Raw genomic sequence first — 27,828 nt, 5'->3', positions numbered from 1 at the left:
ATAGGAGGGGTAGACGAAAGCAGAGTAGAGTAGATGTAGGATGAAGTAAGTTTAGAAATGAAAAGAAAAAGGCTAACAGTGGATAGGGTGGCATGGAGACTGCATAAAATCACCCCATAGACTGATGACCAAAACAACAACAACAACTGTCACCATCCTCAAACATTTAATACAACTGGCTGTTATAGAAATTTTCCCTTTATTTATTTATTTATTTATTTATTTATTTATTTATTTATTTATTTATTTAATCATTCAGTAACAGGTACAATCATCTTATTTCATTACACATGTACAGCTACTTATTATAAACGAAGAACTTGGCTTTGGGTGTGATTGAATGGGGGAATAGAGAAATATTTTTACATTTAATTCTTATGGTACAACAGCGGGCTTCAAGCAGCGACTTCAGGATGGTTGGCGAGGAAAACTCCTTCTGGGTCGTATTTAGCAGCAACAGTGTCCCACAGATCGCGATGGTTCTTGTAGGTATAGGTAGCTATTTTCAAGGCTTTCTCTTTCTGTGCATCTGTACACTTGGCGCAATTCGTCTTCAAGCCTTCAGATAATACTTCTGCAACACAGAAAAGTTACACCACATTAAATGCTGAAAGAACTTAATGTTGCATATGCGGAGGCACTGCCAAACAGATTTTCGTATATGGTAGTTCAGTGGAATTGACACTTATTAATGAACAGGAGAACTGCCCATCAGAGGAAATGCTAAAAACCGTGATTTCCAAACACCGCGGTACCAGCACAACACCTTTTAATTCTATACATTCAGTATAGCATGCAAAATGGTGCTTTTTTTTTTTTTTGCTAGTTGCTTTACGTCGCACCGACTCAAATAGGTCTTATGGCGACGATGGGAGAGGATAAGACTAGGAGTGGGAAGGAATCGGCCGTCGCCTTAATTAAGGTACAGCCCCAGCATTTGCCTGGTGTGAAAATGGGATACCACGGAAAACCATTTTCAGGGCTGCCGATAGTGGGGTTCGAACCTACTATCTCTCGAATACTGGATACTGGCCGCAATTAAGCGACTGCAGCTATCGAGCTCGGTGCAAAATAGTGCTGCTGTGTGTCAACTTCGTGTGCTCTGGTGAAAGACTTTCTTGTTGATGACCACGGAAGATCTGTGCGTGTGGGTGAGTGATGATGTTGATAATGGGGTATGGGGAGGGTGAAACCTGGGGTCGTCACATGGCTTACCTCTATCGAATGACCTCCAAGGGGTTTGCTCAAGTTTTAACATATCACCTTCGACAGCGTCATATGCTCGCACTCCATATGGGCACTACATGGAGGTTTGGATTTGAACCAAAGCGTTTCGCAAGGAATCTAGTGCCAGCCAACGTTCTGATGGTGGATTATTTTCCATCAACAGGAATCGAACCGGCTAACCACGATGTCGGACCTTACACTTTAACGATCATGTCTACCAGTTGGGCTGTATTAACCTCGCAATATAACACGAATAATCTTGGAATATATAAGACACTTCATATTTTGTTAGTATTCATGTCTCTCTCTATTTTCTTACAACTTGCTTTACCGATGGGATAGGAAAGGGCTGGGAGAGGAAAGGAAGAGCTGCCGACAGTGGGATTTGAACCCACTATCTTCCGGGCGCGCCCCTAACTGCACGTCCAACTCGCCCGGTGTGTCTCTGTTAGGTGATCAGCTCGAAGGTTGGTTTGACCCTCAAATAGCATCAACAAAGGTTATGCTATAAAAAAAAAAGAAAAGAGGGCGCTGCCAAATTTAATCTGACTTTTCCCTAAAAATGTTTTTGGAAAGAGTGCGATATTTCAGAATAAATGCTTTTAAAATAATTATTTCCACCATATGTGACCTGGAAGGTACCAGCTCAATTGTGCTAGTTTATGTTTAGTGAGCATAACTGCCGATTACTTGACACAAAATAACGATAACAGTAAAACGTTTTATGCGGCTCGTAATTAATTATTTGGGGAAGGAATGCTAAACAACGACATAAATCATACTGTTGACACTTTTTAACGTAATTGGAACAACTTATGTGAAAAATATTTCATCAAATGTTCCATTTAATCTCTTTCTAGCAGGTTTTTTCTCAACATTACACACGAGCGCAGAACATTTTGGAACAGTGGTTTTCCTTGCAGAGGCTCAGATAGACATCGCACTTAACACACACTCTCTCATCCACAAATTCTCGATCTGGCACCTGCTCGCTATGTGCAGCAACTAGATACAATTCAAACACGCTCTGAGAGACCCCCCACAATCAATGCAGTCCGGGTTGAAGCAGCAAAAGCGACTCGTTATCGTGCCATATTAGGAAAACCCACACGATCATGTGGGTCGGATGAGAAAGGAATATGCATGTTACACAATATTTATCTTGGCAAGTAATTTTTACTGTTTTCTAAAATACCTGACAACATTTTTATTTCCTTGATTAATTAACTGTAATATATTTCTCCCGTTTTAGAAGGATATTGCGCAGAAAATAATCTGTCTACCTTATCTCTGAAATAGTATGTCCTGACTTCTAGATTCGTAATGACGTTTTTAGGGTTGGTTATTATTTTATGCGCACTTATAAACAGTAAGATAACTTCACACAACCAATTAGAACATGGCATTTATCCTCATATATGATACGTACGGCTACATAGCTGAATGGTTAACATGCTGGACTTCCGTCCAAAGGGTCCTAGGTTAGATTCCCGATCGTATCGCGGATTTTAACTTTCATTAGTTAATTCCTATAGCTCCGGTGCTGGGTGTTGGTATTTTCTCCAGCACTAGAATTCATCATAGGTAGGAGCCCCATTCTCACAGACGCGTAGGTCGCTAAACGGGAACAACTAGAAAGACGTGCACAGGGTACCGGAAACCACGCGCCATTATTATTATTATTATTATTATTATTATTATTATTATTATTATTATTATTATTATTATTAACAATTAATTTGTGTGATACGTCATGTGTTTTGTATTTTTCTCTCTCTGATAACTTGACGTGACCTTTTGTATCATACATGATACATTCTACGTTTTATGTTTATAATTGTTGTGTCTTCTATTGCAAGGTGTAGGTGGCTACTCGGAGTAAATGTCAAAACTTGGTGCAGTCCCAGATGTATCATATATGATAGAACCAAAAATAATCCTAGAACCCCTCTCCAAAATGTCGTATTTCCCCCCTTAAAATAAAACTGAGCAAGAAAGAAATGAAAGGTAAAATCAAAATACCCCATCCCAAAATACACAAAGGTCCCCATGGCCAAATATTTGCCCCCCACCTAAATATTATTTTTCTGACTTGTCACCTTTTGTTATCTAAGAGCCCATTAAACACAAAAATGTTTTTTTTAATGTCTAAATTTGGCCTCTGGTTTTTTTTGCTAGGGGCTTTACGTCGCACCGACACAGATAGGTTTTATGGCGACGATGGGATGGGAAAGGCCTAGGAGTTGGAAGGAAGCGGCCGTGGCCTTAATTAAGGTACAGCCCCAGCATTTGCCTGGTGTGAAAATGGGAAACCACGGTAAACCATCTTCAGGGCTGCCGACCGTGGGATTCGAACCTACTATCTCCCGGATGCAAGCTCACAGCCGCGCGCCTCTACGCGCACGGCCAACTCGCCCGGTCCTCTGGTTTTCAGAGGCTATGAATAAGACGTAAAGAATCGGCAGCAACAACAGCACAAAGAAATATTGGCGCTGGAGGGTAAAAGAGGATCAGAAAAAGAATGACTACGAGTGTATGGTACTTACTTGTGTCTGTGCCAGTGTGTGTTAGTGTAATAGAGGAGTATCTGTTCAGAATGTTCTATTTCCATTTCCAAGAAATAAATTAGTATTTTGTCCACAAGTCCGCCTCTGTGGTGTAGTGGTTAGCGTGATTAGCTGCCACCCCTGAAGGCCCGGGTTCGATTCCCGGCTCTGCCACGAAATTTGAAAAGTGGTATGAGGGCTGGAATGGGGTCCACTCAGCCTCGGGAGGTCAACTGATTAGAGGTGGGTTCTATTCCCACCTCAGCCATCCTGAAAGTGGTTTTCCGTGGTTTCCCACTTCTCCTCCAGGCAAATGCCGGGAAGGTACTTAACTTAAGGCCACGGCCGTTTCCTTCCCTCTTCCTTGCCTATCCCTTCCAGTCACCCCATTCCTCCACAAGAGCCCTGTTCAGCATAGCAGGTGAGTCCGCCTGGGCGAGGTACTGGTCATTCTTCCCAGTTGTATCCCCGACCAAGTGTCTGAAGCTCCAGGACACTGCCCTTGAGGCAGTAGAGGTGGGATCCCTCGCTGAGTCCGAGGGAGAAGCCGAACCTGGAGGGTAAACATATGATGATGATGATGATGATGATGATGATGATGATGATGATTTTGTCCACATGCATTACAGTAGTTGATTGTCATCAACTGCCTGGAGAAATCCAGACCAGATAGATGTACGAGTAATTCCTTAAAATTTGTGCCAAACCCGATCATAGGTACGTTCGTGTGCCTTTTACTTTACGTTTCTTGAGCTTTTCCCACTAGTGTCTATGGCTGGAAATTATACATTACCTCAGGTTATTCCTGGAGTGACTATTAGAACTACAGCGCAAGGTTAACGCACACCACATTATTCCTTCCATATGTCCTTTTGATCCCGCACATGTCTTATTTTTAACAGCTTGAAAAGCTCCGGCCGGACTTTTTCATAACTTAAGAAAATGTCCTCTTTTTGGGAAGTTTTAAAAATGATTGAAACTTCATGTGGTGTTAAGTTATCACTTTCACCGCCACATTTAAATAGGCAGCCTTTTTTTCATTGTTTTCTTCCGTTTTCTTTCTTGTCCATCGTTGTTTGCAGGCTGCGTCTATGCATAAATTGTGTATAAATTCAATTCTGAAAGGTTTATTAAGTATTATGTTGCCGTAAATACGAATTTTCCTTTTGTATTCCAAGTCATAGTCCGCCTCTGTGGTGTAGTGGTTAGCGTGATTAGCTGCCACCCCCGGAGGCCCGGGTTCGATTCCCGGCTCTGCCACGAAATTTGAAAAGTGGTATGAGGGCTGGAACGGGGTCCACTCAGCCTCGGGTGGTCAACTGAGTAGAGGTGGGTTCGATTCCCACCTCAGCCATCCTGGAAGTGGTTTTCCGTGGTTTCCCACTTCTCCTCCAGGCGAATGCCGGGATGGTACCTAACTTAAGGCCACGGCCGCTTCCTTCCCTCTTCCTTGCCTATCCGTTCCAATCTTCCCATCCCTCCACAAGGCCCCTGTTCAGCATAGCAGGTAAGGCCGCCTGGGCGAGGTACTGGTCATACTCCCCAGTTGTATCCCCCGACCAAGAGTCTGAAGCTCCAGGACACTGCCCATGAGGCGGTAGAGGTGGGATCCCTCGCAAAGTCCGAGGGAAAAACCGAACCTGGAGGGTAAACAGATGATGATGATGATGATGATGATTCCAAGTCATAATGCAAACACAGAGTGAATATTTTCGTTGCTTAATTCACAGTGGACCAAGAGCAAAAAATGATTCACAATTGAGACAGTGAACGGTGTAGTGTGTTTGCAGCATAACTTCAAACATTTCAGTTACATTCAGTTACACCGCTATTTATTAGAGAAAGAATAATTTTACAGATGATTTCATTTTCAGAAAAGTATTCTTGGCACACGAAAAGAAGGCATTAATGACAAAAGTGCTAGGCCGTTGGTCTGTGCTGAAAGTGAATCCACCGGGCGAGTTGGCGGTGAGGTTAGGGGTGTGCAGCTGTGAGCTTGCATCCGGGAGATAGTGGGTTCGAATCCCACTGTCGGCAGCCCTGAATATGGTTTTCCGTGGTTTCCCATTTTCACACCAAGCAAATGCTTAATAAAAGCAACGGCCGCTTCCTTCCCATTCCTAGGCCTTTCCTATCCCATCGTCGCCGTAAGACCTATCTGTATGGGTGCGACGCAAAACAAATAGAAAAAAGTGAATCCGATAAAAGTGATTAAGGTGTAGTGATTCCATCAGTAGACTGTGTCCTCTTTTCTTCGGTTGGTGATATGGCGTCCCGAATTATGTATCACTAGGGTGGGGGGGGGGTGCTGATTTTTCGCAATACTGACATGTTTATAATGACTTTTACTTTCGTATTTTCATTTTTCACGAAGCGTAAATCACTTCTAGACTTGCTTTGAATAAGGAAAATTATTAGTTAATAATATGCGAAATTTATAGTAAAAGTGATATAAATGTGAGACTGACGGTTACTTATGTCACCCACTGCGCGGAAAGGAACCTAAACTTGGATTTTTTATAGTTGAGATTTGGGTGATTCTAAAATTGCCATAAGGTACTGAGCAATAAAAAAAAAAAGGTTCATGATTAATTAATTATTGACTAACAGGTATTAAGAAAACTGTATTTTGAGAAAATCGCAATTAATAATAATATTATTTGTTTTACGCCCCACTAACTACTCTTTTACGGTTTTCGGAGATCGAGGTGCCGGAATTTAGTCCCGCAGGAGTTCTTTTACGTGCCAGTAAATCTACCGACACGAGGCTGACGTATTTGAGCACCTTCAAATACCACCGGACTAAGCCAGGATCGAACCTGCCAAGTTGGGGTCAGAAGGCCAGCGCCTCAACCGTCTGAGCCACTCAGCCCGGCAAAATCGCAATTATAGCTTTCACTAATTTTCTTACCAGTTTAAAAAGATTTATGACATCGAATGGTGAAGAATCGAACTGTTGCGTGACTTAGTTTGTTAAAGAGACCATAGGTAGCGCAAGAAGTCAAAGCATAGAAATGCAACTTTGGGTCTCTTTCCACGCAAATATAAACAGAGATGTTGGAACACCTTGGGTATGTCCTGTAGCAAACCACTATCCTGGAGGGTGCTAGTAACTCATCCCACAAACGCTATACATATCATTTGATTGTAAGTGTTTATATAGGGGTCGGTGGTTGCAAAGTGGGCTTCGGCTGGTCCGACAGCTCTGCACTCCGACCGACCAACCGAGCAGAGGATAGTGGTGGTCGCAGCTCTGCCGTGGCTCTACGCCTCTGCGTTCGGGAGACGAAGACGGGCTGGTCCCCAAAGTCGGCTGTCCTGAGAATGGTTTTCCGTGGTTTTGCATTCTCTCGCAGTAAGGCGAATGTCGGGACATTTTCTAGTATAGGCCACGGCCACCAACCCCCTTACCTTCTCCTCAGATCTCCTTCTCCTGGTCTGGGGGACGACGTCACCGTCTAGGAGACCCACCTCCCCCTCCAGGGGAGGAATGAAAACAATTTACTGCCTGCAGTAACTGTATATAGAACACGAACTGTAGAATACATTCTTCATGTACGACTTATAATTCACTCCTACAGTGTGACTGATTCATGAACGTGACTTAAAGTTGAAAATTAACATCTACAGCCGGTTTCCAGTCATTTGACCAGGTCAGTAATGGAACAAATGAAGCCCCCATTTGACGGCGAGTGTAGGAATCGTGCCGGCTGCCGAATCGCGTCGCATTACTCTGAGGCTATTATTAATGACTGACATATGACATGAAATGATATAAGAGAGTGTCGCAAGAATGATAGATGACAGAGAAACCCGGAGTACCCGGAAAAAAATCTGTCCCGCCTCCGCTTTGTCCAGCATAAATCTCACATGGAGTGACCGGGATTTGAAACGCAGAATCCAGAAGTGAGAGACCGACGCACTGCTGCCTGAGCCACGGAGGCTCTTGTTTTAAAGTTTATTTTGTATTTTTCCTTATTTATTATTCTGCTTTTGCATCAGTAAAATTGTCCGGCTCCATGGCTAAATGGCCTTTGGTCATAGGTGTCCCGGGTTCGATTCCTGACAGGGTCGGGAATTTTAACCATAATTGGTTAATTCCCCTGTCGTCTTAATCATAATTTCATCCTCATCTTGACGCGCAGTTCTCCTACGAGCGTCAAATCAAAAGACCTGCACCTGGCAAGCCGAAGTCTTCAGACACATCCCCGCACTAAAAGCCATACGCCATTTCATTTGATCAGTAAAATTCATTTTTCTATGCTATGCTTTAGCTGACATTTATTTTAAAGATATAAAATATTATTATAAGTTATTAATTTATGTTGTATTATAAGCGATTTTATTTTCACATTATCAAAAGACGTTTCACAGCCTTCCCAAACTTCATGAGAAAAATACCAGTGCCCTGGTTACGGTACTGTTCGCTATTCTTAACCATAAATCCTGAATCTACAAGTCCTTCACTGTTGCTTCTATCCATGGATGGAACCTCCCTCGGCATGAGGTCAGAGGGGTAATAAACCATAGAAGTTTTAAACGAGTATGCACAAAATATCTCCATGGGACGAGCTCATTATTATAATTATCATATTGTCTTCATCGTTATTGTTATTAAAAACAAGTAGTGGAGCAGTATTAGTACTCAGATGTTATTCCCATTTTAAGAAATCCTTATCCTGAACCGCTTTTAGTAGTACTAAAACTTTACTGAATATGAAAAATTTCATGTAATCAACATTAAATTGCAAATATTTGTGTGGTTATCTAAGTGTTCATTGTTTACTGTAACTTCTTCGTAGGTAGTACTTTAATATTGTATTTATTATTATGATATATATTGTCCCTTATATTAGATATTTTACGTAAAGTAAGCCAGGAAAGGAGTATAACAGTTGTTTTAGTTTTTCATGTTACTTACGTATTCACTGGTTAAGTGCAAGAGAGGGACAATTGTCCCTAAACTTGCAAGTTGAAGTAAAATCATTTATCTGTCCACCAATCTATTGAAAACAATTAACTCAAATTCTACGTATTATCTTCAAAATGCTATAAAATACTATTATTACGAATATAGAACATCTACATTTGCAAATCGAAGTAAAAGTCACCACCTTTCTGTAAATTATCAAATTTGGTTGGTGGTTACCCAGCCAAGCCGAAGATCGTTGATCATGATATTTTAGCAAGAGTGGATTTATACAGCGCGAGCCTCATTCGAGTTGTCGGTTGTACCTTGTGCCGTGTCCGGGCGAGTGGCTGCGGCAGATGTGGCAGTAGCCGCCTGACCCATATAGCTCGCCCAGTGATGTCATGGTCTCAGCTAGTCGGCGATAAGCTTCCATACAGTGTGATTGCTTCCTCTACAGCAATAATTGGAGGGGAGAGAAGGGGAATAGCTCACTGGCTTAGTTGCTAGCTTCCCTCGGTCGATTCTGAATTCAGATTTTCATTTAAAAAATCACATAGTGTCAGAAAGAGCATCCAGCCTTAAACCCCCTACCAAAACCGAGAGCTACCGTGAGCACCCTTTTATATATGGCGCTATCTGGCTGCTTGCTTGGCAATTACAACGTTTCAATCTACGCCTACTAGATGGCAGAATAAATCTATCCAGGATGGATTCTATCGCCGAGTTTTAATAAATTTTGTCGGGTAAAATGTGTCACCAGAGATCTTTTACATGACGAAACATGGAATGTTAAATGGACTTCTTTTCAGCCCTTCAGTCCGGCTACATGGCTAAATGGTTAGCATGCTGGCCTTTGGCCACAGGGGTCTCGGGTTCGATTCCCGGCAGGTTCGGGAATTTTAACCTTAATTGGTTAATTTCGCTGGCACTAGGGCTGGGTGTATGTGTCGTCTTCATCATCATTTCATCCTCATCACGACGCGCAGGTCACCTACGGGAGTCAAATCAAAAGACCTGCACCTGGCGAGCCGAACTTGTCCTCGGACACTCCCGGCACTAAAAGCCATACGCCATTCCATTCCATTCAGCCCTTCAAGAATATGACTACCTCTGCCAGGTTTTAACATGCCATCTTCGACACTCTAGCACTGATACACAGAGGAGCTACAGAGTCCATGAAGTCCTTTGAAGGAATGGAGGATAAATATTTCTGCAATCTATAAATTCGGCTCTAACTGGCATAGAGTGGTTACTTCTGTATCTTGTTAATTGATGATGAGTTAATTCGTGATGAATGCTGAATGAATCTCAGGATACCAGAAATGGAGATATCTTTTCAAAATTTCCGGCTTCCTGACGGGGGATCGAACCCGCATCCTTCCAGGAAAGTCGGGCTGGGGTATTTGCCACCTCGGTTTGCCAACTTTCTGATTAAGCACAGGGTAATGCAAGTCGTTAAAATACTGTTCATATTTTGATAATAACTATGGGACCTCTGATTTTACACTTACCTAGCGAGTTGACCGTGCGCTCAGGGGCGTACAGCTGTGTGCTTGCATTTGGCACAGAGAAGGTTCCAACCCCACTGTCAGCAGCTCTGAAAATGGTTTTCCGTGGTTTTCCATTATTACACCAGGCTGTACATTAAGGCTCCGGCCACTCTCCAACCGCTCCCAGCCCCTTTCTGTTCCATCGTTGCCATAAGACCTATCTGTTTCGGTGCGATGTAAAGCAAATTGTGACAAAAAATTCTCCTTTTACATGAATCCGAACCACAGGAACGTGACTTCTCGCTTCAAAAATACCACATGCTCTTCCCAGGATTCAAACTGCGGCCACCTTGGTAGGAAACTAGTGACTAGGAATGATGTCTAGAGACAAACAAAACAAACAAATGGAAAATAAGTTTTTCAAGTATTAACTGGATATGGTCTTCTACCCATGTACCGACCACTTTAATCATGTAGATTTCACAAAAAGAATGCGTACTAAGCACTCTGCCGCCGAGCGTGTTGGCCGTGCGGTTAGCGGCGCGCAGCTATTAGCTTGCATCCGGGCGATAGTGGGTTCGAACCCCAATGTTGGCAGCCCTGAAAGAGGTATCCCGTGGTTTCCCATTTTTACACCAGGCAAATTCAGGAGCTGTACCTTAATTAAGGCCACGGCCTATTCCTTCCCACTCCTAGCCCTTTCCTATCCCATCGTTGTCATAAGAACTATCTGTGTCGGTGCAACGTAAAGGCAATTGTAAAAAAAATCGCAAAATCATCTGACCAGTTGACTAACTGAATGTGTTCATCTATCCATGTACTTAAAACATTAAACATTTATTAACCATGCAGATATCTCAGTAAATGGTGTTTGAAGAGAGTATAAATTGTAAGCACATTACCTATAAACATTGCCAAGTTAATAATCCTACTACTTTTGAAATAGTTGACAATGTGGTCATTTATCCAATTACCGACCACACTGAATACACCTTAATCACGAAAGTCTCAAGGTATGTGGCGTCTTAACACACTAGGCTATCAGTTTTAAGGTGGATGTCGATAGATGAACTACCTGGCATAATAACTGTGCAATAATTGAAGGAGCAGTGAAGCGATTTACTTACTTTTTATGAATTTGCCGTCATCTGTGCAGTGGTTGTCTTTCTCTTCGATGAGGCATTTGAAATAATTCATCAAGAGACGATCGTTGCCAATAATCGAGTCCACGTCAATGCTGTCGTATTTTGATGGGTACTTCTCTTCCTCGGCAGCGACGTAGGCGACAATGGCCAGTAGCAGAACCAGAACAGGTACTCGCAACATGTTGTCAGTTTCCAGTCAGTGTATGAGAGCGTTCCTAGCATGTCTCCTTTTATATGATCGTCCAGGTAAATTCTGCAAGCGTACAAATTGATATGTTCGTATCCATATAGCTCCGGGTGAAATGGCTGCGTCATTATGACGATTAATAAGGCAGCTAGGTTTATTATTATCTATGGTATAGGAGGTATCAGCTTACAATTTTACATTATCCAAATAGCGTGAACAACAGTTCAAGAAGGCATCAAGGATAAGACGATTAAAGGAAAAAAAAATAACAGCAAAAACTAGCTTCTGAAATGTACAACTTGGTTTTGCCAGAAGTCCTTGGAGCAGCCATTATCTCGGTTGCGGGGAGTGTTATGAAGAATCCAATAAACTGATTAATTGAAATCAGGTCAGCATCGAAGTCTGAGAGTGTTACACTGAAATTAGATAAAATGGGTTATGCTGTCGTGTTCACTTGTCATTCGAGTATAAAGCAGTTTTTCTTGTAAATTCTAAGATATAGAATGAAGGTACAAAGTGAAGTTGCTGGATCTTCACCAGAGCTGCTGAGAATCGAATTCATTGACATTTGTTTTGGTAAATACGCATCAGTCTGCCTCTATCGTGTAGTGTTTAGTGTGATTAGCTGCCACCCGAAGGCTCGGGTTCGAGTTCCGGCTCTGCCCCGACATTTGAAAAGTGGTACAAGTGCTGGAATGGGGTCCTCTCAGCCTCAGGTAGGTCAACTGAGTAGAGGTGGGCTCACTACCAACCTCGGACACCCTCAAAGTGGTTTTCCGTGGTTTCCCAGGCAAACGTCGGGATAGTACCAAACTTAACCGCCTCGTTCCCCTTCCTTGTCTATCCCTTCCGATCTTCCCTTTCACACACAAGGCCCCTGTTCAGCATAGCAGGTGAGGTAGCCTGGGGAGGTACTGGTTCTTCACCCCAGTTGTATCCCCGACCCAAAGTCTCGCGGTCCAGGACACTACCCTTGAGGCGCTAGAGGTGGGATCCCTTGGTGAGTCCGGGGAAGAAACCAACCCTGGAGGGCAAACAGATTAAGAAACGACCAGAACCTCGCAGAACGCTAAGTCCTGTGATTGCAGAAGTAACTTAAGCAAACTTATGGATTAATTTTTCAGAAAATAAGGTAACTTAAGAGGTTTAATTGTCGACGTATAACTTAATTGGTCACACCTGGTGGTGCTCACATCTGAGCGTGTACATCGTGTGCAAAATGGCATGCGATCAATTCTTGAATTTGAACTTCAGAAAATAACCGGATAAAAGTAAAATATCACCATAATGAATTTTTCGCAATGATTGCGAAGAACTGCCTCTGTGGATCAGTGGTAGAGTGTTGGTCCCTAGATCCCAAGATAGTGCGTTCAAACCCGACAAAGCGGAGTTTTGAAGGACAGATTCGACACTTCACGTCGCTCGATGTCGGCATGCCTACGCATTTGGCATCCACCGGATAAAATTAATTAAAACTCAGCGATAAATGCCCAAGAGAGATTCGGCTTTCACTGCCATCTTGTAGGCCTAGAGTAAAACGGAAAGTCGAAATTGATGAGCAAGCAGCCAGATGGCATCAAATTAAGAAAATGCTGAGGCAATAGGTTATTATTATTATTATTATTATTATTATTATTATTATTATTATTATTATTATTATTATTATTATTATTATTATTACTATTACTATTGTGTGTCCAACCCTTGTCCCGTTTCTCTACGGCATCGGGTATGAAGTGAGATGAACCTTCGTAGTGAGTTTTACGACCGGATGCCCTTCCTGATGTGAACCTTTCAGAAGAGTTGATGAGATGCCAAGAGCACACACACATAAACAAACCCACGTGCTCCAATCAATAAACATAATCTGCAACACAGGGTCGTCTGAGCCAATGGGATTGTTCCTTTCTCCAACATGCCATCAAACGTCAAGTAAAACCTCGATCTGGACAGAGTCTAGCACCAAGATTTGTTATAAATTATTCTTACTACAAAGAAATGCTGTCAATTGTGTAGGCTACACTATTTCATTTACAAATGTTATATACATATTACACACACACACACACACACACACACACACGCACACACGCACTAATAAACTGCCATCTTGAAACAAAATAGGTACTACTACGAAGAGGTAGAAGAAGAAGAAGACTGCCACAATAGCATGTCAACGTACTACGAATCACAACATGAATTCACATACTCGATTAAAGACTTGCACTCAAAACTCTTGTGAAACAACTATACTCCACCCTCAAGACTGGCTGTTTATAGAATTGCCTGGCCAGGCTTCTAGAAGAATATGACACTTCACGTTTTCTCGTAATTTCGAGAATCTCCAATAACCTATTTACAATGAATGAAATTTTCTGTAACTCTCTAGTTCCGAAGATACTTTGTCCTAGACTATTACCGTGAGTTTCACAACGTTGTACTGGATTTATATATCATATGTAGAGGTAAATAATAAGTTATATACTCTTAATTACATGTTCTTACATTAAATAAACTCATATTAATATACATACAGCAGATGTTTCATAACATAACCTCACAAATAACACAATCATGATTTTTACCAAATCAAGACCGGACATAACTACATAAATAATAATAATACTAATACGGATAGATGTAAACAACTTGATAGACACACCTCAGAAGTTCTCATAATAATAATAATAATAATAATAATAATAATAATAATAATAATAATAATAATAATCGATATTTCCATTATTTACCCATGGGTTAGAGAATTGTTTACAATTTATACTACTCCATTACACTTGCATCAAAGTGCGGATACAGCATGAAATTAAGTTCCAAAGGAAAATTAACTGTTTTAGGTGTCGTCACCGTACCTTGATGGCGCGAAAGAATGTGGGTGGTACGAAAGTGCTAGAAAGAATACATTTCTTCGGTGATTCAAAGTTATTAGTACATGACATAGCCTTATTTAGTGTAGTTTGGAGTATTCCTCCTAAACCTATTCTATATGTATGCTGGGTATTCAGCCCGAAGGCTGGTTTGATCCTCTGCAGCTCCGCCAACAGCTGTCATAAATAGCCTAGGCGTCACTGAAGAGGCGTACTAGGGAAATGAGGAGAGAGGTAGTTTCCCGTTCCTTTCCTCACTGAGCCAGCCGTTGCTATTACATATCAGTCCGCCAAGCCCACTGAAATGCATGCATCAACCAACCGTATGAGCAATATTTTCACACCATTCATAACAGGGACTGGGTGCATAAGGAATGGTATTACTAGCATCACTCATACCTCAGTCACTTTCACATTGTCAAAGCCAAGGATGAGACTGAGACAGGTCAATGAAAGTAACAAATTTGATATAGCCCATACCAGAAGACATAGTGCACTATAAACACTACCCCCGCTGGTAAAATACGAGTTAGGTTTCTCTACAAATACAAATTGCTTTTGACGTGAATTGTACGTTGCGTGGGTAGAAGCGAACAAAAATAAAAATAGCTTTTTACCTTCTCCATTAATAGTGCCTTAAAACAAAGGTAGTCTGGGGACGTAAGAGCCAGAGTGATGACAGTTCAAAATCAAAATCAATCACTATTGATATGTATTTAGGGCAGTCGCCCAGGTAGCAGATTCCTATCTGTGGTTTTCCTAGCATTTTCTTAAATGATTGCATAGAAATTGGAAATTTATTGAACATCTCCCTTGGTAAGTTATTCCAATCCCTAACTCCCCTTCCTATAAACGAATATTTGCCCAAACTTGTCCTCTTGAATTATTTTCTACTTTTAAAGACACCACTCAAACTTATTCGTATACTGATGTCATTCCACGCCATATCTCCACTGATAGGAAAGCAATTGGGGGCCAGATTGATTACAGTTGAAAGCAAAGGGGGCCAGAGTGATTACCGTTGAAAGCAAAGGGGGCAGAGTAATTACGGTTGAAAGCAAAAGGGGGGGGGGGGGAGTGTAATTACGGTGGAAAGTAAAGAGAGCCAGAGTAATTGCGGTTACAATCAAAGGGGAGCAGAGTGATTACAGTTACATGCAAACAGAGGCAGAATGATTACGGTTGAAAGCAAAGGGGATCTGGGAAGGAACTGAGAAAGAGTGCAAAAGCGGTGTATTTATGGTGCTAATTTGATGCAAAAGTGACAATGGATGCACCGATTCAACACGGAAAATATGCACCAAAACTACACGATAAATATGCCATATATTTTCACATATTAATTTACATCATTTTTACATAAACGAAGTTGGTGTAACAGAAGTGACATTTTACACCATACCCTGACACCAGGCCCGGTGACAGGATTCTCGGGCCCCCGGACAACTGAGGCGTCCGGGCTCCTAAATCCAGTATACCCCACGCTACCTCGTCTCACTTACTTTAGACCAGAACTACGAACTTGCGGGTTATTTTATAACCAATACTTACCTAATTATCAACCCCTGTGTGTGGAGTTTGCACCAAAATTTGGTGTACTTGTGGTGCTAATTTGGTGCAAGAGCGACAATGGATGCACCGATTCAACACCAATGCATAAAAATGAAGTGGCGTATGTATTTTTAGTGCCGGGAGTGTCCGAGGACAAGTTCGGCTCGCCAGGTGCAGGTCTTTTGATTTGACTCCCTTAGGCGACTTGCGCGTCGTGATGAGGATGAAATGATGATGAAGACGAGACATACACTCAGACCCCGTGCCAGAGTAATTCACCAATGATGGTTAAAATTCCCGACCCTGCCGGGAATCACACCCGGGACTCCTGCGACCAAAGCTGAGTACGCTAACCATTTAGCCATGGAGCCAGACACCAATAAAAAGGCACCAAAAGTGCACGATAATTATGTCACATATTTTTACACATTAACTTACACCAACAATGTTGGTGCAAGGGAAGTGACATTTTATACCAGGGCCTCTCAAACGCCCAAAACCTCACGCGTGCAAATCGAGGCGCAAGAGCTCCGTGCACTGTGGATCGCTCCCGCTCGGCACGGCTCGGACCAACGCTTCGTCTCTGGGCTACTCGGCTAAGCTCGGCTCAAATCGGCTAAATTCGTCTCGGATTTGGAGCGCTACGCAGCAAGTGAGGAAGAGGGAGAGAGGAGGAGCGAGCGAGACAGGCGTGGGGAAAGAGAGAGACAGCGCTATTGCTCCAAATCGAGGAGTGGGGGATCTGCACTCTGGTCAACCAAGCGAAGTCGTCTTTTGCACCGTGCACAGTGCATGCACCAAGCTCATGCACCCTGAGAGACCCTGTTTTATACCATAGTTGCACAAAAAATGAACTACATTAATCAGACAATTTCTGCACCACGTTCGGGCCAAATATACACCAAAGTATTTCTTTCAACCTTCTTTATTGTCAACACCAGCGTTGAACCAATTTGCTTAAAAAATGCTCCCAAAGTTACACCACCACCAACAACAACAACAACGTTAACGTCATATTTCTCTCCACTGACACACGCTCAACCTTGATTTGTTTTTTCAATTTTTAAACAAAAAAAGTCTGTACTTTTAATGGCATTTAAATTGATTTAAACGTTAAATTCTTATTTTTTATTTTTTTCGACCCGGACCCCTGGGTATTTGCCCCTCTGCACCTCCCCTTGTCACCGATTCTGTCCGACGCTGTGTCTGTTTCAAATTTCGCGGCCCTTTTAAGCATTATTTCTTCTGCGGTGGTTGGTAACGAAATCTCTATCTGTTCATTTGTGGGAATGACGTCATAATCACTAATATTTCTGCCCATGGCAATGGTGGTAGACGCAGGAGCTATGGAAATGGCGCGCGCACTATTTCAGTAGGTTATAAAAGTAAATGCACTTCTAGAGGCGGGGAGTTTGGTTTCTGGAAAACGTAATGATCACATCTCTCCTCTACCATGTTTCCCTGGTAACTTGAAACTTAAACTTCGTATTATAAACCTTGTGGGGTGGTTATTATATTTCTGGAAATTTTCACTCATACGATCGGTAGAAGACAAAATTTCAGTATGATTGGCTGACTTATATGTAATAGTACCTTCTGGTTCAGTGAGGAGAGCAACTGGAAACTACATCACTCCTCATTTCCATAGTACGTGTCTTCAGTAATGCCTATGCTGTTTATGGCCGTTGATGGTGAAGCTGTTGGGATCCAACCAGCCTTCGGGCTGAAGACTGAACGAACTGATCAGTTTAAATTTCTTAACAGTTTTATTTTTCAAATGTTATTCAATTTTATACACTACATGCTCTTTACATGTAGGATATTAGTTTTAAGAATTTTTCCTCTTATTATATTTAATTTATTTCAACTTAATGTCATAAAATTTCACGTATCATTTTTGTATGATTATTCATTTAACCTGATTATTGTAGTGCAATGTAATAGTGGTGGTGGTGATTATTCTTTTAAGAGGAATTACAACTAGGCAACCATCCCCTAAATAACACTAATTGGGGAGAAAACAATGGAAGGGATCCGATACTTCGAAAAATGAAGGTATCGGCCAAAGAACTACAAGGGCCACGAAGGCCTTGATAAGGAAAGACTCCCCGGGTCTTGAATGCACTAACAGCGTCAGGGTCGGAAAATAATAAGTGTTGACCAAGGGAGGTCGAATAGGATAGATTAAATTTGGGAGCCTGGCACAAGTAAGTGGAAGCAATGCCAGGACTCAGCTCCCAAGTTAAGAGCCCCTGAGGCTACAATGTAATATACGTATATTTCAGTACCGTACCTGGTTAGATGGTGGAGAAGGCCTCAAGGCCTTAATCTTGGCAGGTAAAGTAAAACATTACTGATCAACTAACATAGACTACTTAGAAGGTGTAATCTGCAGTAAGTAAGATCTAGTATATGAAGGTTCTAGAGAACTTAATTATAAGTACACATGATGTCCGACTCGTTTGCCGAACGGTCAGCGTACTGGCCTTCGGTTCAGAGGGTCCCGGGTTCGATTCCCGACCGGGTCGGGGATTTTAACCTTAATTGGTTAATTTCTACGGCACGGGGGCTGGGTGTATGTGTTATCTTCATAACCATTTCATCCTCATCACGACACGCAGGTCACCTACGAGCGTCAAATAGAAAAACCTGCACCTGGCGAGCCGAACCTGTCCTGGGATATCCCGGCACTAAAAGCCATACGACATTTCGTTTCATTTCAATACACATGATAACGATAATGTAAGTGATTTCTTTCCAATCATGAAATACGTGCATAATTTTAACAATGGTAATGACACCTACTCTCACAGTCAAAAAGTGTTGAGGATAGTAAATGAAACATCATAGAAGCAGTGAGAAATATCTTCACTGCGTAAGTTCTGGGTTCTTGGAGAGAAAGTTACCAGTGGGGTCGTATTTACTCTCTACCTCCTGCCACACCTCCGGTCGGTTTTTGACGAGGTATTCCACCGCCCTTAAAGCATTGACCGTCTGCTTGTCCGTACATTTAGCACAGTCGGTAGTCAAGATTTCGCCAACGATCAGAAAACAGAAGTGAATTCATTATTTCATTACTTTAGGATTTGGGGCGGTGAAGTAAATCAAAGAGGAACTTGGAAAGGGAATCAATATCCATGGAGAGGAAATCAAAACCCTGAGATTTTCTGATGATATTGTTATTTTATCTGAAATTGCAGAAATTGCTGAATGGTATGCACGCAGTCTTAGGGAAGGAGTCCCAAACAAATGTAATGGAGTGCAGTCGAACGAAGGCAGGTGATGCAGAAAATATCAGATTAGAAAATTGTTAAGTTTTTTATTTCTACGTAACCACAGTAGCCTACATCTGCTCTAATCTGCCTGTCATACTAATTGGGTAGTAAAATAACTAACGATGGCAGAAGTAAGGAGGACATGAAATGCAGACTAGCACAAGTTAGGAAGGCCTTTCCTAAGAAAGGACATTTGCCCACTTCGAACATTGATATCGGAATTAGAAACCTGTTTTTAAAGATTTCCGCCTGGAACTTGGCAATATATGAAATATAGACTAGAACTAGCTCACGAAGAAAGATAACATAAGCGTTTGAAGGAGAATTCTGAAGGCGGGATGGATAGATCGAATCACCAATGAAGAGATAATGAATACAATTTGTCGGAGGAGATCGATTCGACTAAATTTGACGAGAAGAAGAGATAGAATGATGTGATACATCTTAAGACACCCAAGATTTTCTCAGTTGGTTTTAGAGGGGAAGTGCAGATGGTAAGAACGGTAGGGGCAGACCAAGGTATGAATATGGCAGGCAGATTAGAGGAGATGTAGGATGCAGTGGTTGCTTAGAAATAAAAACCTTAACACAATATAGGGTGGCATGCAGGGCTGCTTCAAACCAGTCTAGGGACTGATGACTCAAAAACAACAACAACAGCAAAAATGTACTTGTCAAGCTTCAGCCATTAACCAAATTCAGTATTTTAAAAAATAACTGATGTATACTAATGAAGTGCCAGAATCATCATCAGAATATGTTTTGTTTTGATCAGTTCAGTACGCGACAGTTGTTATTCCTATCAAATATCTCGGTCGGTGGAGGTAATCTTGAAGTAATTGCATTAAAAATGTGCATATATGATAATAATTTCTTTTTATTAAAAGATATGATTAGGCTACCTTTATGCATATATTTCTGCAGACCTGTAAGCTCGTATGTTGGGAAAGGTCCGACATAATTTTTGCTAAAATAAAAAGCAAAAACAAATTAACGTGTTTTAAAGGAAGAATTTAAGTAGGACGCGATTCTCGGGAAATACCTAGACATTGGAGAATCCATGGCCTTCTGAATATAATTCCTTGCGTGATTTGGGCAGGTGAATGAGTTGAACTCGAAGATGATTGTTTTTGGAACTTGATTCGGGAATTAAGTATCCAGGTGCTCGAGAAATATTCAGTGAATCTGAAGTTGAAGAAGGCTCCAGTTCATTAGAAGATGGTGATTGCTCTTATTAGGTAACCTACAAGCCTACCTGAACTGATTTTTTTTATGAAGTTTGCGCAATTAGAGAAGTAAATAGACACACACGAATTTGTACATTCTGCATATTCAGTGTTTGCGTAAGCATGTCAAGACATTTATTCCAGTTTGTGTTTTAGAAAATAAATTGTTTTAGCCATAAGAACAGATAGCAGTATAGCCATACATTGTAAGGTAATCTTTAAGAGATATCATTAACACATCACAAACGAGTCCTCATCATCATCCATTTACCATTGATCTGCATTTAGGGCAGTCAGCTAGGTTGAAAATTCCCTGTGAGTTGTTTACCTAGCCTTTCCTTAAATAAATTCATAAACCAAACCAAACCCCATGGCACTACAGCCCTTGAAGGGCCTTGGCCTACCAAGTGACTGCTGCACAGCCCGAAGGCCTGCAGATTACGAGGTGTCGTGTGGTCAGCACGACGAATCCTCTCGGCCGTTATTCTTGGCTTTCTAGGCCGGGGCCGCTATCTCACCGTCAGATAGCTCCTCAATTCTAATCACGTAGGCTGAGTGGACCTCGAACCAGCCCTCAGGTCCAGGTAAAAATCCCAGACCTGGCCGGGAATCGAACCCGGGGCCTCCGGGTGAGAGGCAGACACGCTACCGCTACACCACGGGGCAGGCAAATAAATTCATACAAGTTCAAAATGTATCCAAAATCTCCTTTGGTAAATTATTCCAATCACTAACTCTTCTCCCTGTACAGAAATATTTGCCCCAATTTCTCCTCTCGAATTCGAGCTTTATCTTCGATTAAATTTAGATGCCTCCCCCCTCACCATCTCTACCCTTAGGAATGCTAGTGATGGCTTATCCAACAGTGCTTTCTTCCGGACAGAAAGTCCTATGTGTACCAATTTATGAATTTAAAAAATATTTACTCTGCTATTTGCTTTACGTCGCACCGACACAGATATGTCTTATGGCGACGATGGGATAGGAAACGCCTAGGAATGGGAAGGAACGGCCGTGGCCTTAATTAAGGTACAGACCCAGCATTTGCCTGGTGTGAAAATGGGAAACCACGGAAAAACATCTTCAGGGCTGCCGACAGTGGGATTCGAACCCACTATCTCCCGATTGCAGGATACTGGCCGCGCTTAAGCGACTGCAGCTATCGAGCACGGTTAAAATATTTAAACAGACTCTCTTGTAAATAGCGAAAGCACTTTAGTTGCTATCCACAACAATTGAGGACCAAAGATGGAAAAGTGTGAAAGTGCCGAAATGTGAAAAATGTGCTTTTTGGTAATAAGGGGATTCATTGGCCATCCCACAAGTGGTGATGACTTGTGCAAGTGCCTGAGGTCATTAGTTTAGTTGGTAGGAAGTTCAACAGGTATGCCACAGTCCAATGTACCCAGTTGAGTTTTGTGGGAAGGGTGAATGTGCCAGTGTGCTTTCACTCATGTATTTTCAAATTACTGAGCCACTTAATTAAAGAAATGAAATTTATAGAAGCTAAATATTGTTATGTAATTAATATAAAGTGTATTGGATGTAATATACCTGCACTGCAAAGGCCACAGGTAATCATTAATTCCTGGTCTCCTTAGGTAGAGAAGGATGAAATTGCCATCGCGCTCTGGAAGTCTGGCGTTTACTCGGAAACATGTTTCTGGCACTTTCACCCTTTTCCATCTTCATTCTTTGATTATGCTGCGAAGAATATGGAAATGTGGTTCCAGAAAGAATAAGCATCTCGGCAGATTAAAGCTAGCTATGAGTTTAAAATGTGTCAGCAGAATCTCCCCTAGCCTATAGTCCTCGCCATGTAAAGCTATAAACTAAGAGGCAAAAATCGGCCCCCTATTCTCTTTTTGTTTAATGTCTCATCACTGCTGCCAATGGCTCCATGACTAAATGGTTAGCGTGTTGGCCTTCGGTTCAGAGCGTCCCGGGTTGAATTTCCGGCAGGGTCGGGAATTTTAACCATCATTGGTTAATTTTGCTAGCACAAGGGCTTGGTGTATGTGTCGTTTTAATCAATCATCATTTCATCCTCATTACGACGCGCAGGTCGCCTACAGGTGTCAAATCAAAAGACCTGCACCTGGCGAGCCGAACTTGTCCTCGGACACACCCGGCACTAAAAGCCATACGCCATTTCATTTCACTGCTGCCAACTTGACTAGTTACATAATGAAATCACAGGATACAACCATCCACAAACTAACCTCAATGTAAGTACCAATGATGGAGGTTCAGTTACACAAGTAAATATCAAATAAATGATCAGTAAAGATATTTATAATTAATTCGGTTTTCAATCTTAATTGGGAATTAAGGAAATACGCACACTCTCTCAACCTCATTTAATTTAATGTTATATATTTCTGCCTTTATTTTGATACACGCATTACTATAACGGTATTCTTCGGTGTTGGGCCGGTGTAAATAAATAATTCAGCTCCCTTCTTGATAATTTCTATTACTTGTCGGACTGAAGAGAAACCACGCTGTAATGATACACACAAGTAAATATATTACATGTACATATACCGTAAGTCAATAACGCTAAGTGTGCAAACCGTACCGTAGCCGTGACAAGGCAACGTTAGGTTATGTTAGTTTGATAATGATATTTGCCGGCCCCCGCGGTGTAGGGGTAGCGTGCCTGCCTCTTACGCGGAAGCCGCGGGTTCGATTCCTGCCAGGTTAGGGTTTTCTACCTGCATCTGAGGGCTGGTTCGAGGTCCACTCAGACTACGTGATTACAATGGAGGAGCTACCTGACGGTGAGACGGCAGCCTCGGTCTACAAAGCCAAGAATAAGGCCCCGGAGGGTGCATCGTGCTGACTCTACGACACCTCGTAATTTGCAGGCCTTCGGACTGACCAGCGGTCACTTGGTAGGCTATGGCCCTTCAGGGGCTGTTACACCATGGGAAAGGTTTTTTTTTGGGGGGGGGGCTTGGATAACGATATTTCCTTCCATTTCAACTGAACTAATCTTTATAGAGGAGGTAACGTTGCTTTCCTTTCCGGAGGGGTTCTTGCAGATTTTGCTTGCTTCTTAGACATACTAATTGAATTCTGTACATAGGCATTGTACGAAATAAGACCGTAATTAATAAAATTCTGCGTTCGTCATTTCACACCGACTACGTTATTACATGCACTATTCAAACATGCACAATTCTACTTACCTGGTATTGTTCAAACAGATTTACAATTCCACACAAAAAGAAAATATGCTTTAATTATACCCGCAAATGTAAAACTAGTAATTTTAACAAGACGGCAATGGAGATACGTAATTCCCGCAAGTACGAAATAAACCATGTGTGTTTTTTGCCAACGTCCCAGATTAACAGTACCTGTAAGATGTCGTACCGACAGGTAGGGTCCCTAAATTCTGTGGTTAGTGACACTGAATAGTAGCCAACAGTTAGAAAAAACTATAAATTACAACGTTCAGTATTAACAGGGGAGTAATAGTAAAGTTGTACCCTCACGTGCCAGGGAGTATACACTCACGCACTTGCCTAATTCGAACACCGGACCGGCATTCTACTGTGTTATCAAGACCGACAACAATATATCAGACCGTAATATCAAAACCAAAATGGTGGGCGTCATAGGGGGATCAGCTGCCTACTGTTCAAGGTTAGGGAGTCATCTAAACAACTTCATTTCGATGCGAGAGCTTCTCATATTAGATTTCTTTCCTCCAGGAACTCCAAGATTATCATAACCATGTACGTTTTAGACAATAATTGGAATGATGCGCAATAAACAAGAAGTAGATTATGTAGGAATGTATTAGTTGGCTTAATGCATTACCTTAGCATCGCTTAAAATATAACACTGATATAACGTAACATGTAAGTAAATATGACATGCAATAGATACATTTTATCTAACAAACAACTGGTTCCACTTAATATAGTAGTAAAGGATGATATCGTTCCTTTTATTAAGGTACAGGAAGGCGGTAGATTTGACGATATCCATCAATGCAATATTAACTTGAGCAGTTACAGAAATATTAGGACATAATTGCTACGGTAGGAAATTCAAAGAAAGTTTATGTGAGCATATAGGCTGGGTACACCTCTGTTAATCCATTATTTAGGTATTACATTCAGAAATTGGATAGTGCCCTCAGAAATAACAGTACACTCATTATCAGGCCAAATTTCTCTCTATAACTGTGGGGTACAAGGAGTTCCTGGTCAAATTTAGAGCAAGCTTTAATAGTATTCGTAAGAACCTATTGTGTCAAAGATATACATGATGAGATAGAACCAAGATGTTAGTTGTTTGTATCAACTGATAGACTCTTGCATATGTGTGAGAAATTGTAGAGTCCATATCAGAAGCTCTGGAGGATACTGTGCCTAAGCTGATACTGATAATTTAACACCATTCCAAAGCAAATGTTATTTTCCTACATCTTACTATATCCATATCACTATCAGGAATGAAGGAATCCTCAAAAATATTCACTACGATATAAATCCTATTTTAGGTGGAAAGATGTTCGTAAAAATTGACTCACCAAATTGTACAGCTTATCCCAGCTTTTATACAGAAGGTCTCGGTTGGCACAAACATAGTTTCTTATAAAACATTCAAGGTACTCGACACTTCGAAACAGGCATTCCTTGACATGATGTCGTCAAATCTACCGTCATCGTGTACCTTAATAAAAACAACACTATAATCTACGCTAAGTGGAAACAGGAGTTTGTTCTGAGGTCATCAAAAATAGATAAAATCTTACCAAAATTAAACTCGTCTTTTTAAAATACCACTTCCTGTTGGAAAGAGACGCTTCCTAATCAGATATTTTGGTTCCGTACGTTGAACGGTTTGGTCTTTGACTTAATTTTCTCTATGTATACTCTTTATATATTTAAAAAAAATTAAAATTGAACTACGGGTTCTGCAACAGTATACCGTAATCTAATCTACAACCTAGTACGCAGCACGGAAAATCCGTTTTGACAAATGCTAGAGCCGTTATAGCACAACAATAGACTCTGTTATGCACAATTATTTACACCTCTAACACAATATGAATTACTCGTTAATGACTACGTAAATAGTTTGTACTTAGTTATCGATACGACCTCTAATAACAAATATTTGAGAATTAAATTTTAGGCCTTCCCCTATACTATCATTTCGCTAGGCGTGAATAACATTATTTATGAACTAGATTATAGTGACTTAATCCTCGACTTTGTATACCGATTTTCATTAAGATACGACCACTAATAACACAAATATTTGAGAATTAAATTTTAAGTCTTCCCCTAAACTACCATGTTTATCAACGTTATTACAATTATTTATATCCTAGATTATAGCAACTATTTGCCTGACTTTGCATACTGATTTTCATTAAAATATGACCACTAATAACAAATATTTGAGCATAAAATTTTAGGCCTTCCCATAAACTACCATTTCACTCAGCGTGAATACAATTATTTATAGACTAAATTTTAGCGGCTTATTCCCCGACTTTGCATACCGATTTTTATTAAATTCTCTTCAGCCGTTTTCTCGTGATGCGTGTACAGACAGACAGACAGACAGACAGACAGACAGACAGACAGACAGACAGACAGACAGACAGACAGACAGACAGACAGACAGCTGTGTTGTGTACAAATCCGTCATTTCCCATCAATGATGGTAGTTCAGCAAGTATGAAGATCAACATAAACGCTCAGTCCCTGAGTCATAGGAGTTAACTGGATCCAGCTATAATCGTAATCGAACATTAACATTCTGAACCAAACACCGTTTCGCTTAACATCGAGCCAATGGGTGTCTCTCTGTATAATATGTCTTCGTAAACCTTAAGGTCTCCACGAATTTGTGCTCGGCTACTATTGTACTAAAGGCTCCACGATCTTCTATGATCTCTTTCGTGAAATTCATCTCATGGAGATTCACCTTAGTTCCTGTTAGCCAGCTTATTTTGGCCTCATTTGAGTTGACAACTTTAAATAATCTCTTGGTGATTCTGTCGCTGTCCATTCTGGAGATATGGTCATAGAATTTCAGGCGTCTCCTACGTACGGCATCAGTGAACCTGTCAGTTAATGAGTAGAGGACCGCTGTTCTCTTAATCCACATTCCATTTTCTCTCGTGGGACCATAAATTTTGCTGAGAATTTTCCTTTCTTGCTTTTCAATTTCTATAATTTTAGAGTGACATCCAAGGGATATGGTTCCTGAGGCGCAAAAAGCTTCCGGCAAAACAACTATCTTAATCGTTTTATTTTTCAAATGTTATTAAATTTTATACACTACCTATACTTTACATGTAGGGTAAAAGTTTTAAAAAAATTTTCTCTTTAATTATTTAATTTATTTCAACTTAATGCCATCAAGTATATTTTTGTACTATTATTAATTTAATTAATTCTCATTTTACCTAATTATTATAACAAATTACAATGTAATAGTGATGGTGGTGATTATTGTTTTAAGAGGAAGTTCAACTAGGCAACCATCCACTATATAACACTAATCAGAGGGAATACATGGAAGGGATCCGATACTTCGAGAAATAAAGATGTCAGCCACAGAAAGACAAGGGCCACTAAGAGCGTGAAAATGAAAGACTCCATATCCCTCGAATGCTATAATTTTGCCGGGGTCGGAAAAGAACAAGAGTTGACCAAGGAAGGTCGAATAGGATAGATTAAATTTGGGAGTCTGGCACAAGTAAGTGGAAGCAATGCCAGGACTCAGCTCCCAAGTTAAGAGCCTCTGAGGCTACAATGTAATATACGTATATTTCAGAACCATACTGGTTAGATGGAACAGAAGGCCTTGAGGCCTTAATATTGCCAGGTAAAATAAAACTAACATAGGCTACTTAGAAAGTGTAACCTGTAGTAGGTAAGTAAGACCTGGTATATGAAGGTTCTAGAGAACTTCAATTATAAGTACACATGATGACGATAATGTAAATGATTTATTTCCACTCATGAAATATGTGCTTAATTTTAACAATGATAATGACACCTAGTCCCACAGTTCAAGTGTATTGAGGATAATAAATGAAACATCATAGAAGCAGTGATAAATATCTTCATTGCCTAAGTTCTGGGTGCTTGGAGAGATAGATGCCAGTGGGGTCGTATTTACTCTCCACCTCCCGCCACACCTCCGGCCGGTTTTTGACGAGGTATCCCACCCCCCTTAAAGCATTGATCTTCTGCTTGTCCGTACATTTAGCACAGTCGGTAGTCAAGCCTTCGCCAACGACTCCTGAAACAGGATCAAGAAAAAGAAGTGAATTTATTAAAGCATTAATTTAAGATTTTCTCTAGAACAGGTGGTAAAACAAGTCAAAGAGGAATTTGGAAAG

The 27,828-nt window shown here is 41.1% G+C and overlaps 1 protein-coding gene across 1 annotated transcript in view; it reads right to left on the bottom strand.

Moving 5' to 3' along the window:
- Nucleotides 1-395: 395 nt before the first annotated feature.
- LOC136874144 (uncharacterized) overlaps nucleotides 396-27,828 on the bottom strand; it is a 45,452-nt gene continuing 18,019 nt past the window's right edge. The window contains exons 2-4 of the mRNA XM_068227840.1: nucleotides 27,552-27,728; nucleotides 11,303-11,500; nucleotides 396-574 (exon numbers count right to left, since the gene is read on the bottom strand). Coding sequence (XP_068083941.1) covers nucleotides 396-574; nucleotides 11,303-11,500; nucleotides 27,552-27,728 — 554 coding nt within the window. The remainder of the gene's footprint in view (nucleotides 575-11,302; nucleotides 11,501-27,551; nucleotides 27,729-27,828) is intronic.

This window comes from Anabrus simplex, chromosome 5 (assembly GCF_040414725.1).
Source record: "Anabrus simplex isolate iqAnaSimp1 chromosome 5, ASM4041472v1, whole genome shotgun sequence".
Taxonomy (NCBI): Eukaryota; Metazoa; Arthropoda; class Insecta; order Orthoptera; family Tettigoniidae; genus Anabrus; species Anabrus simplex.
The sequence above is the reverse complement of the archived record's forward strand: the minus strand, read 5'-3'. Positions and strand labels throughout refer to the sequence as shown.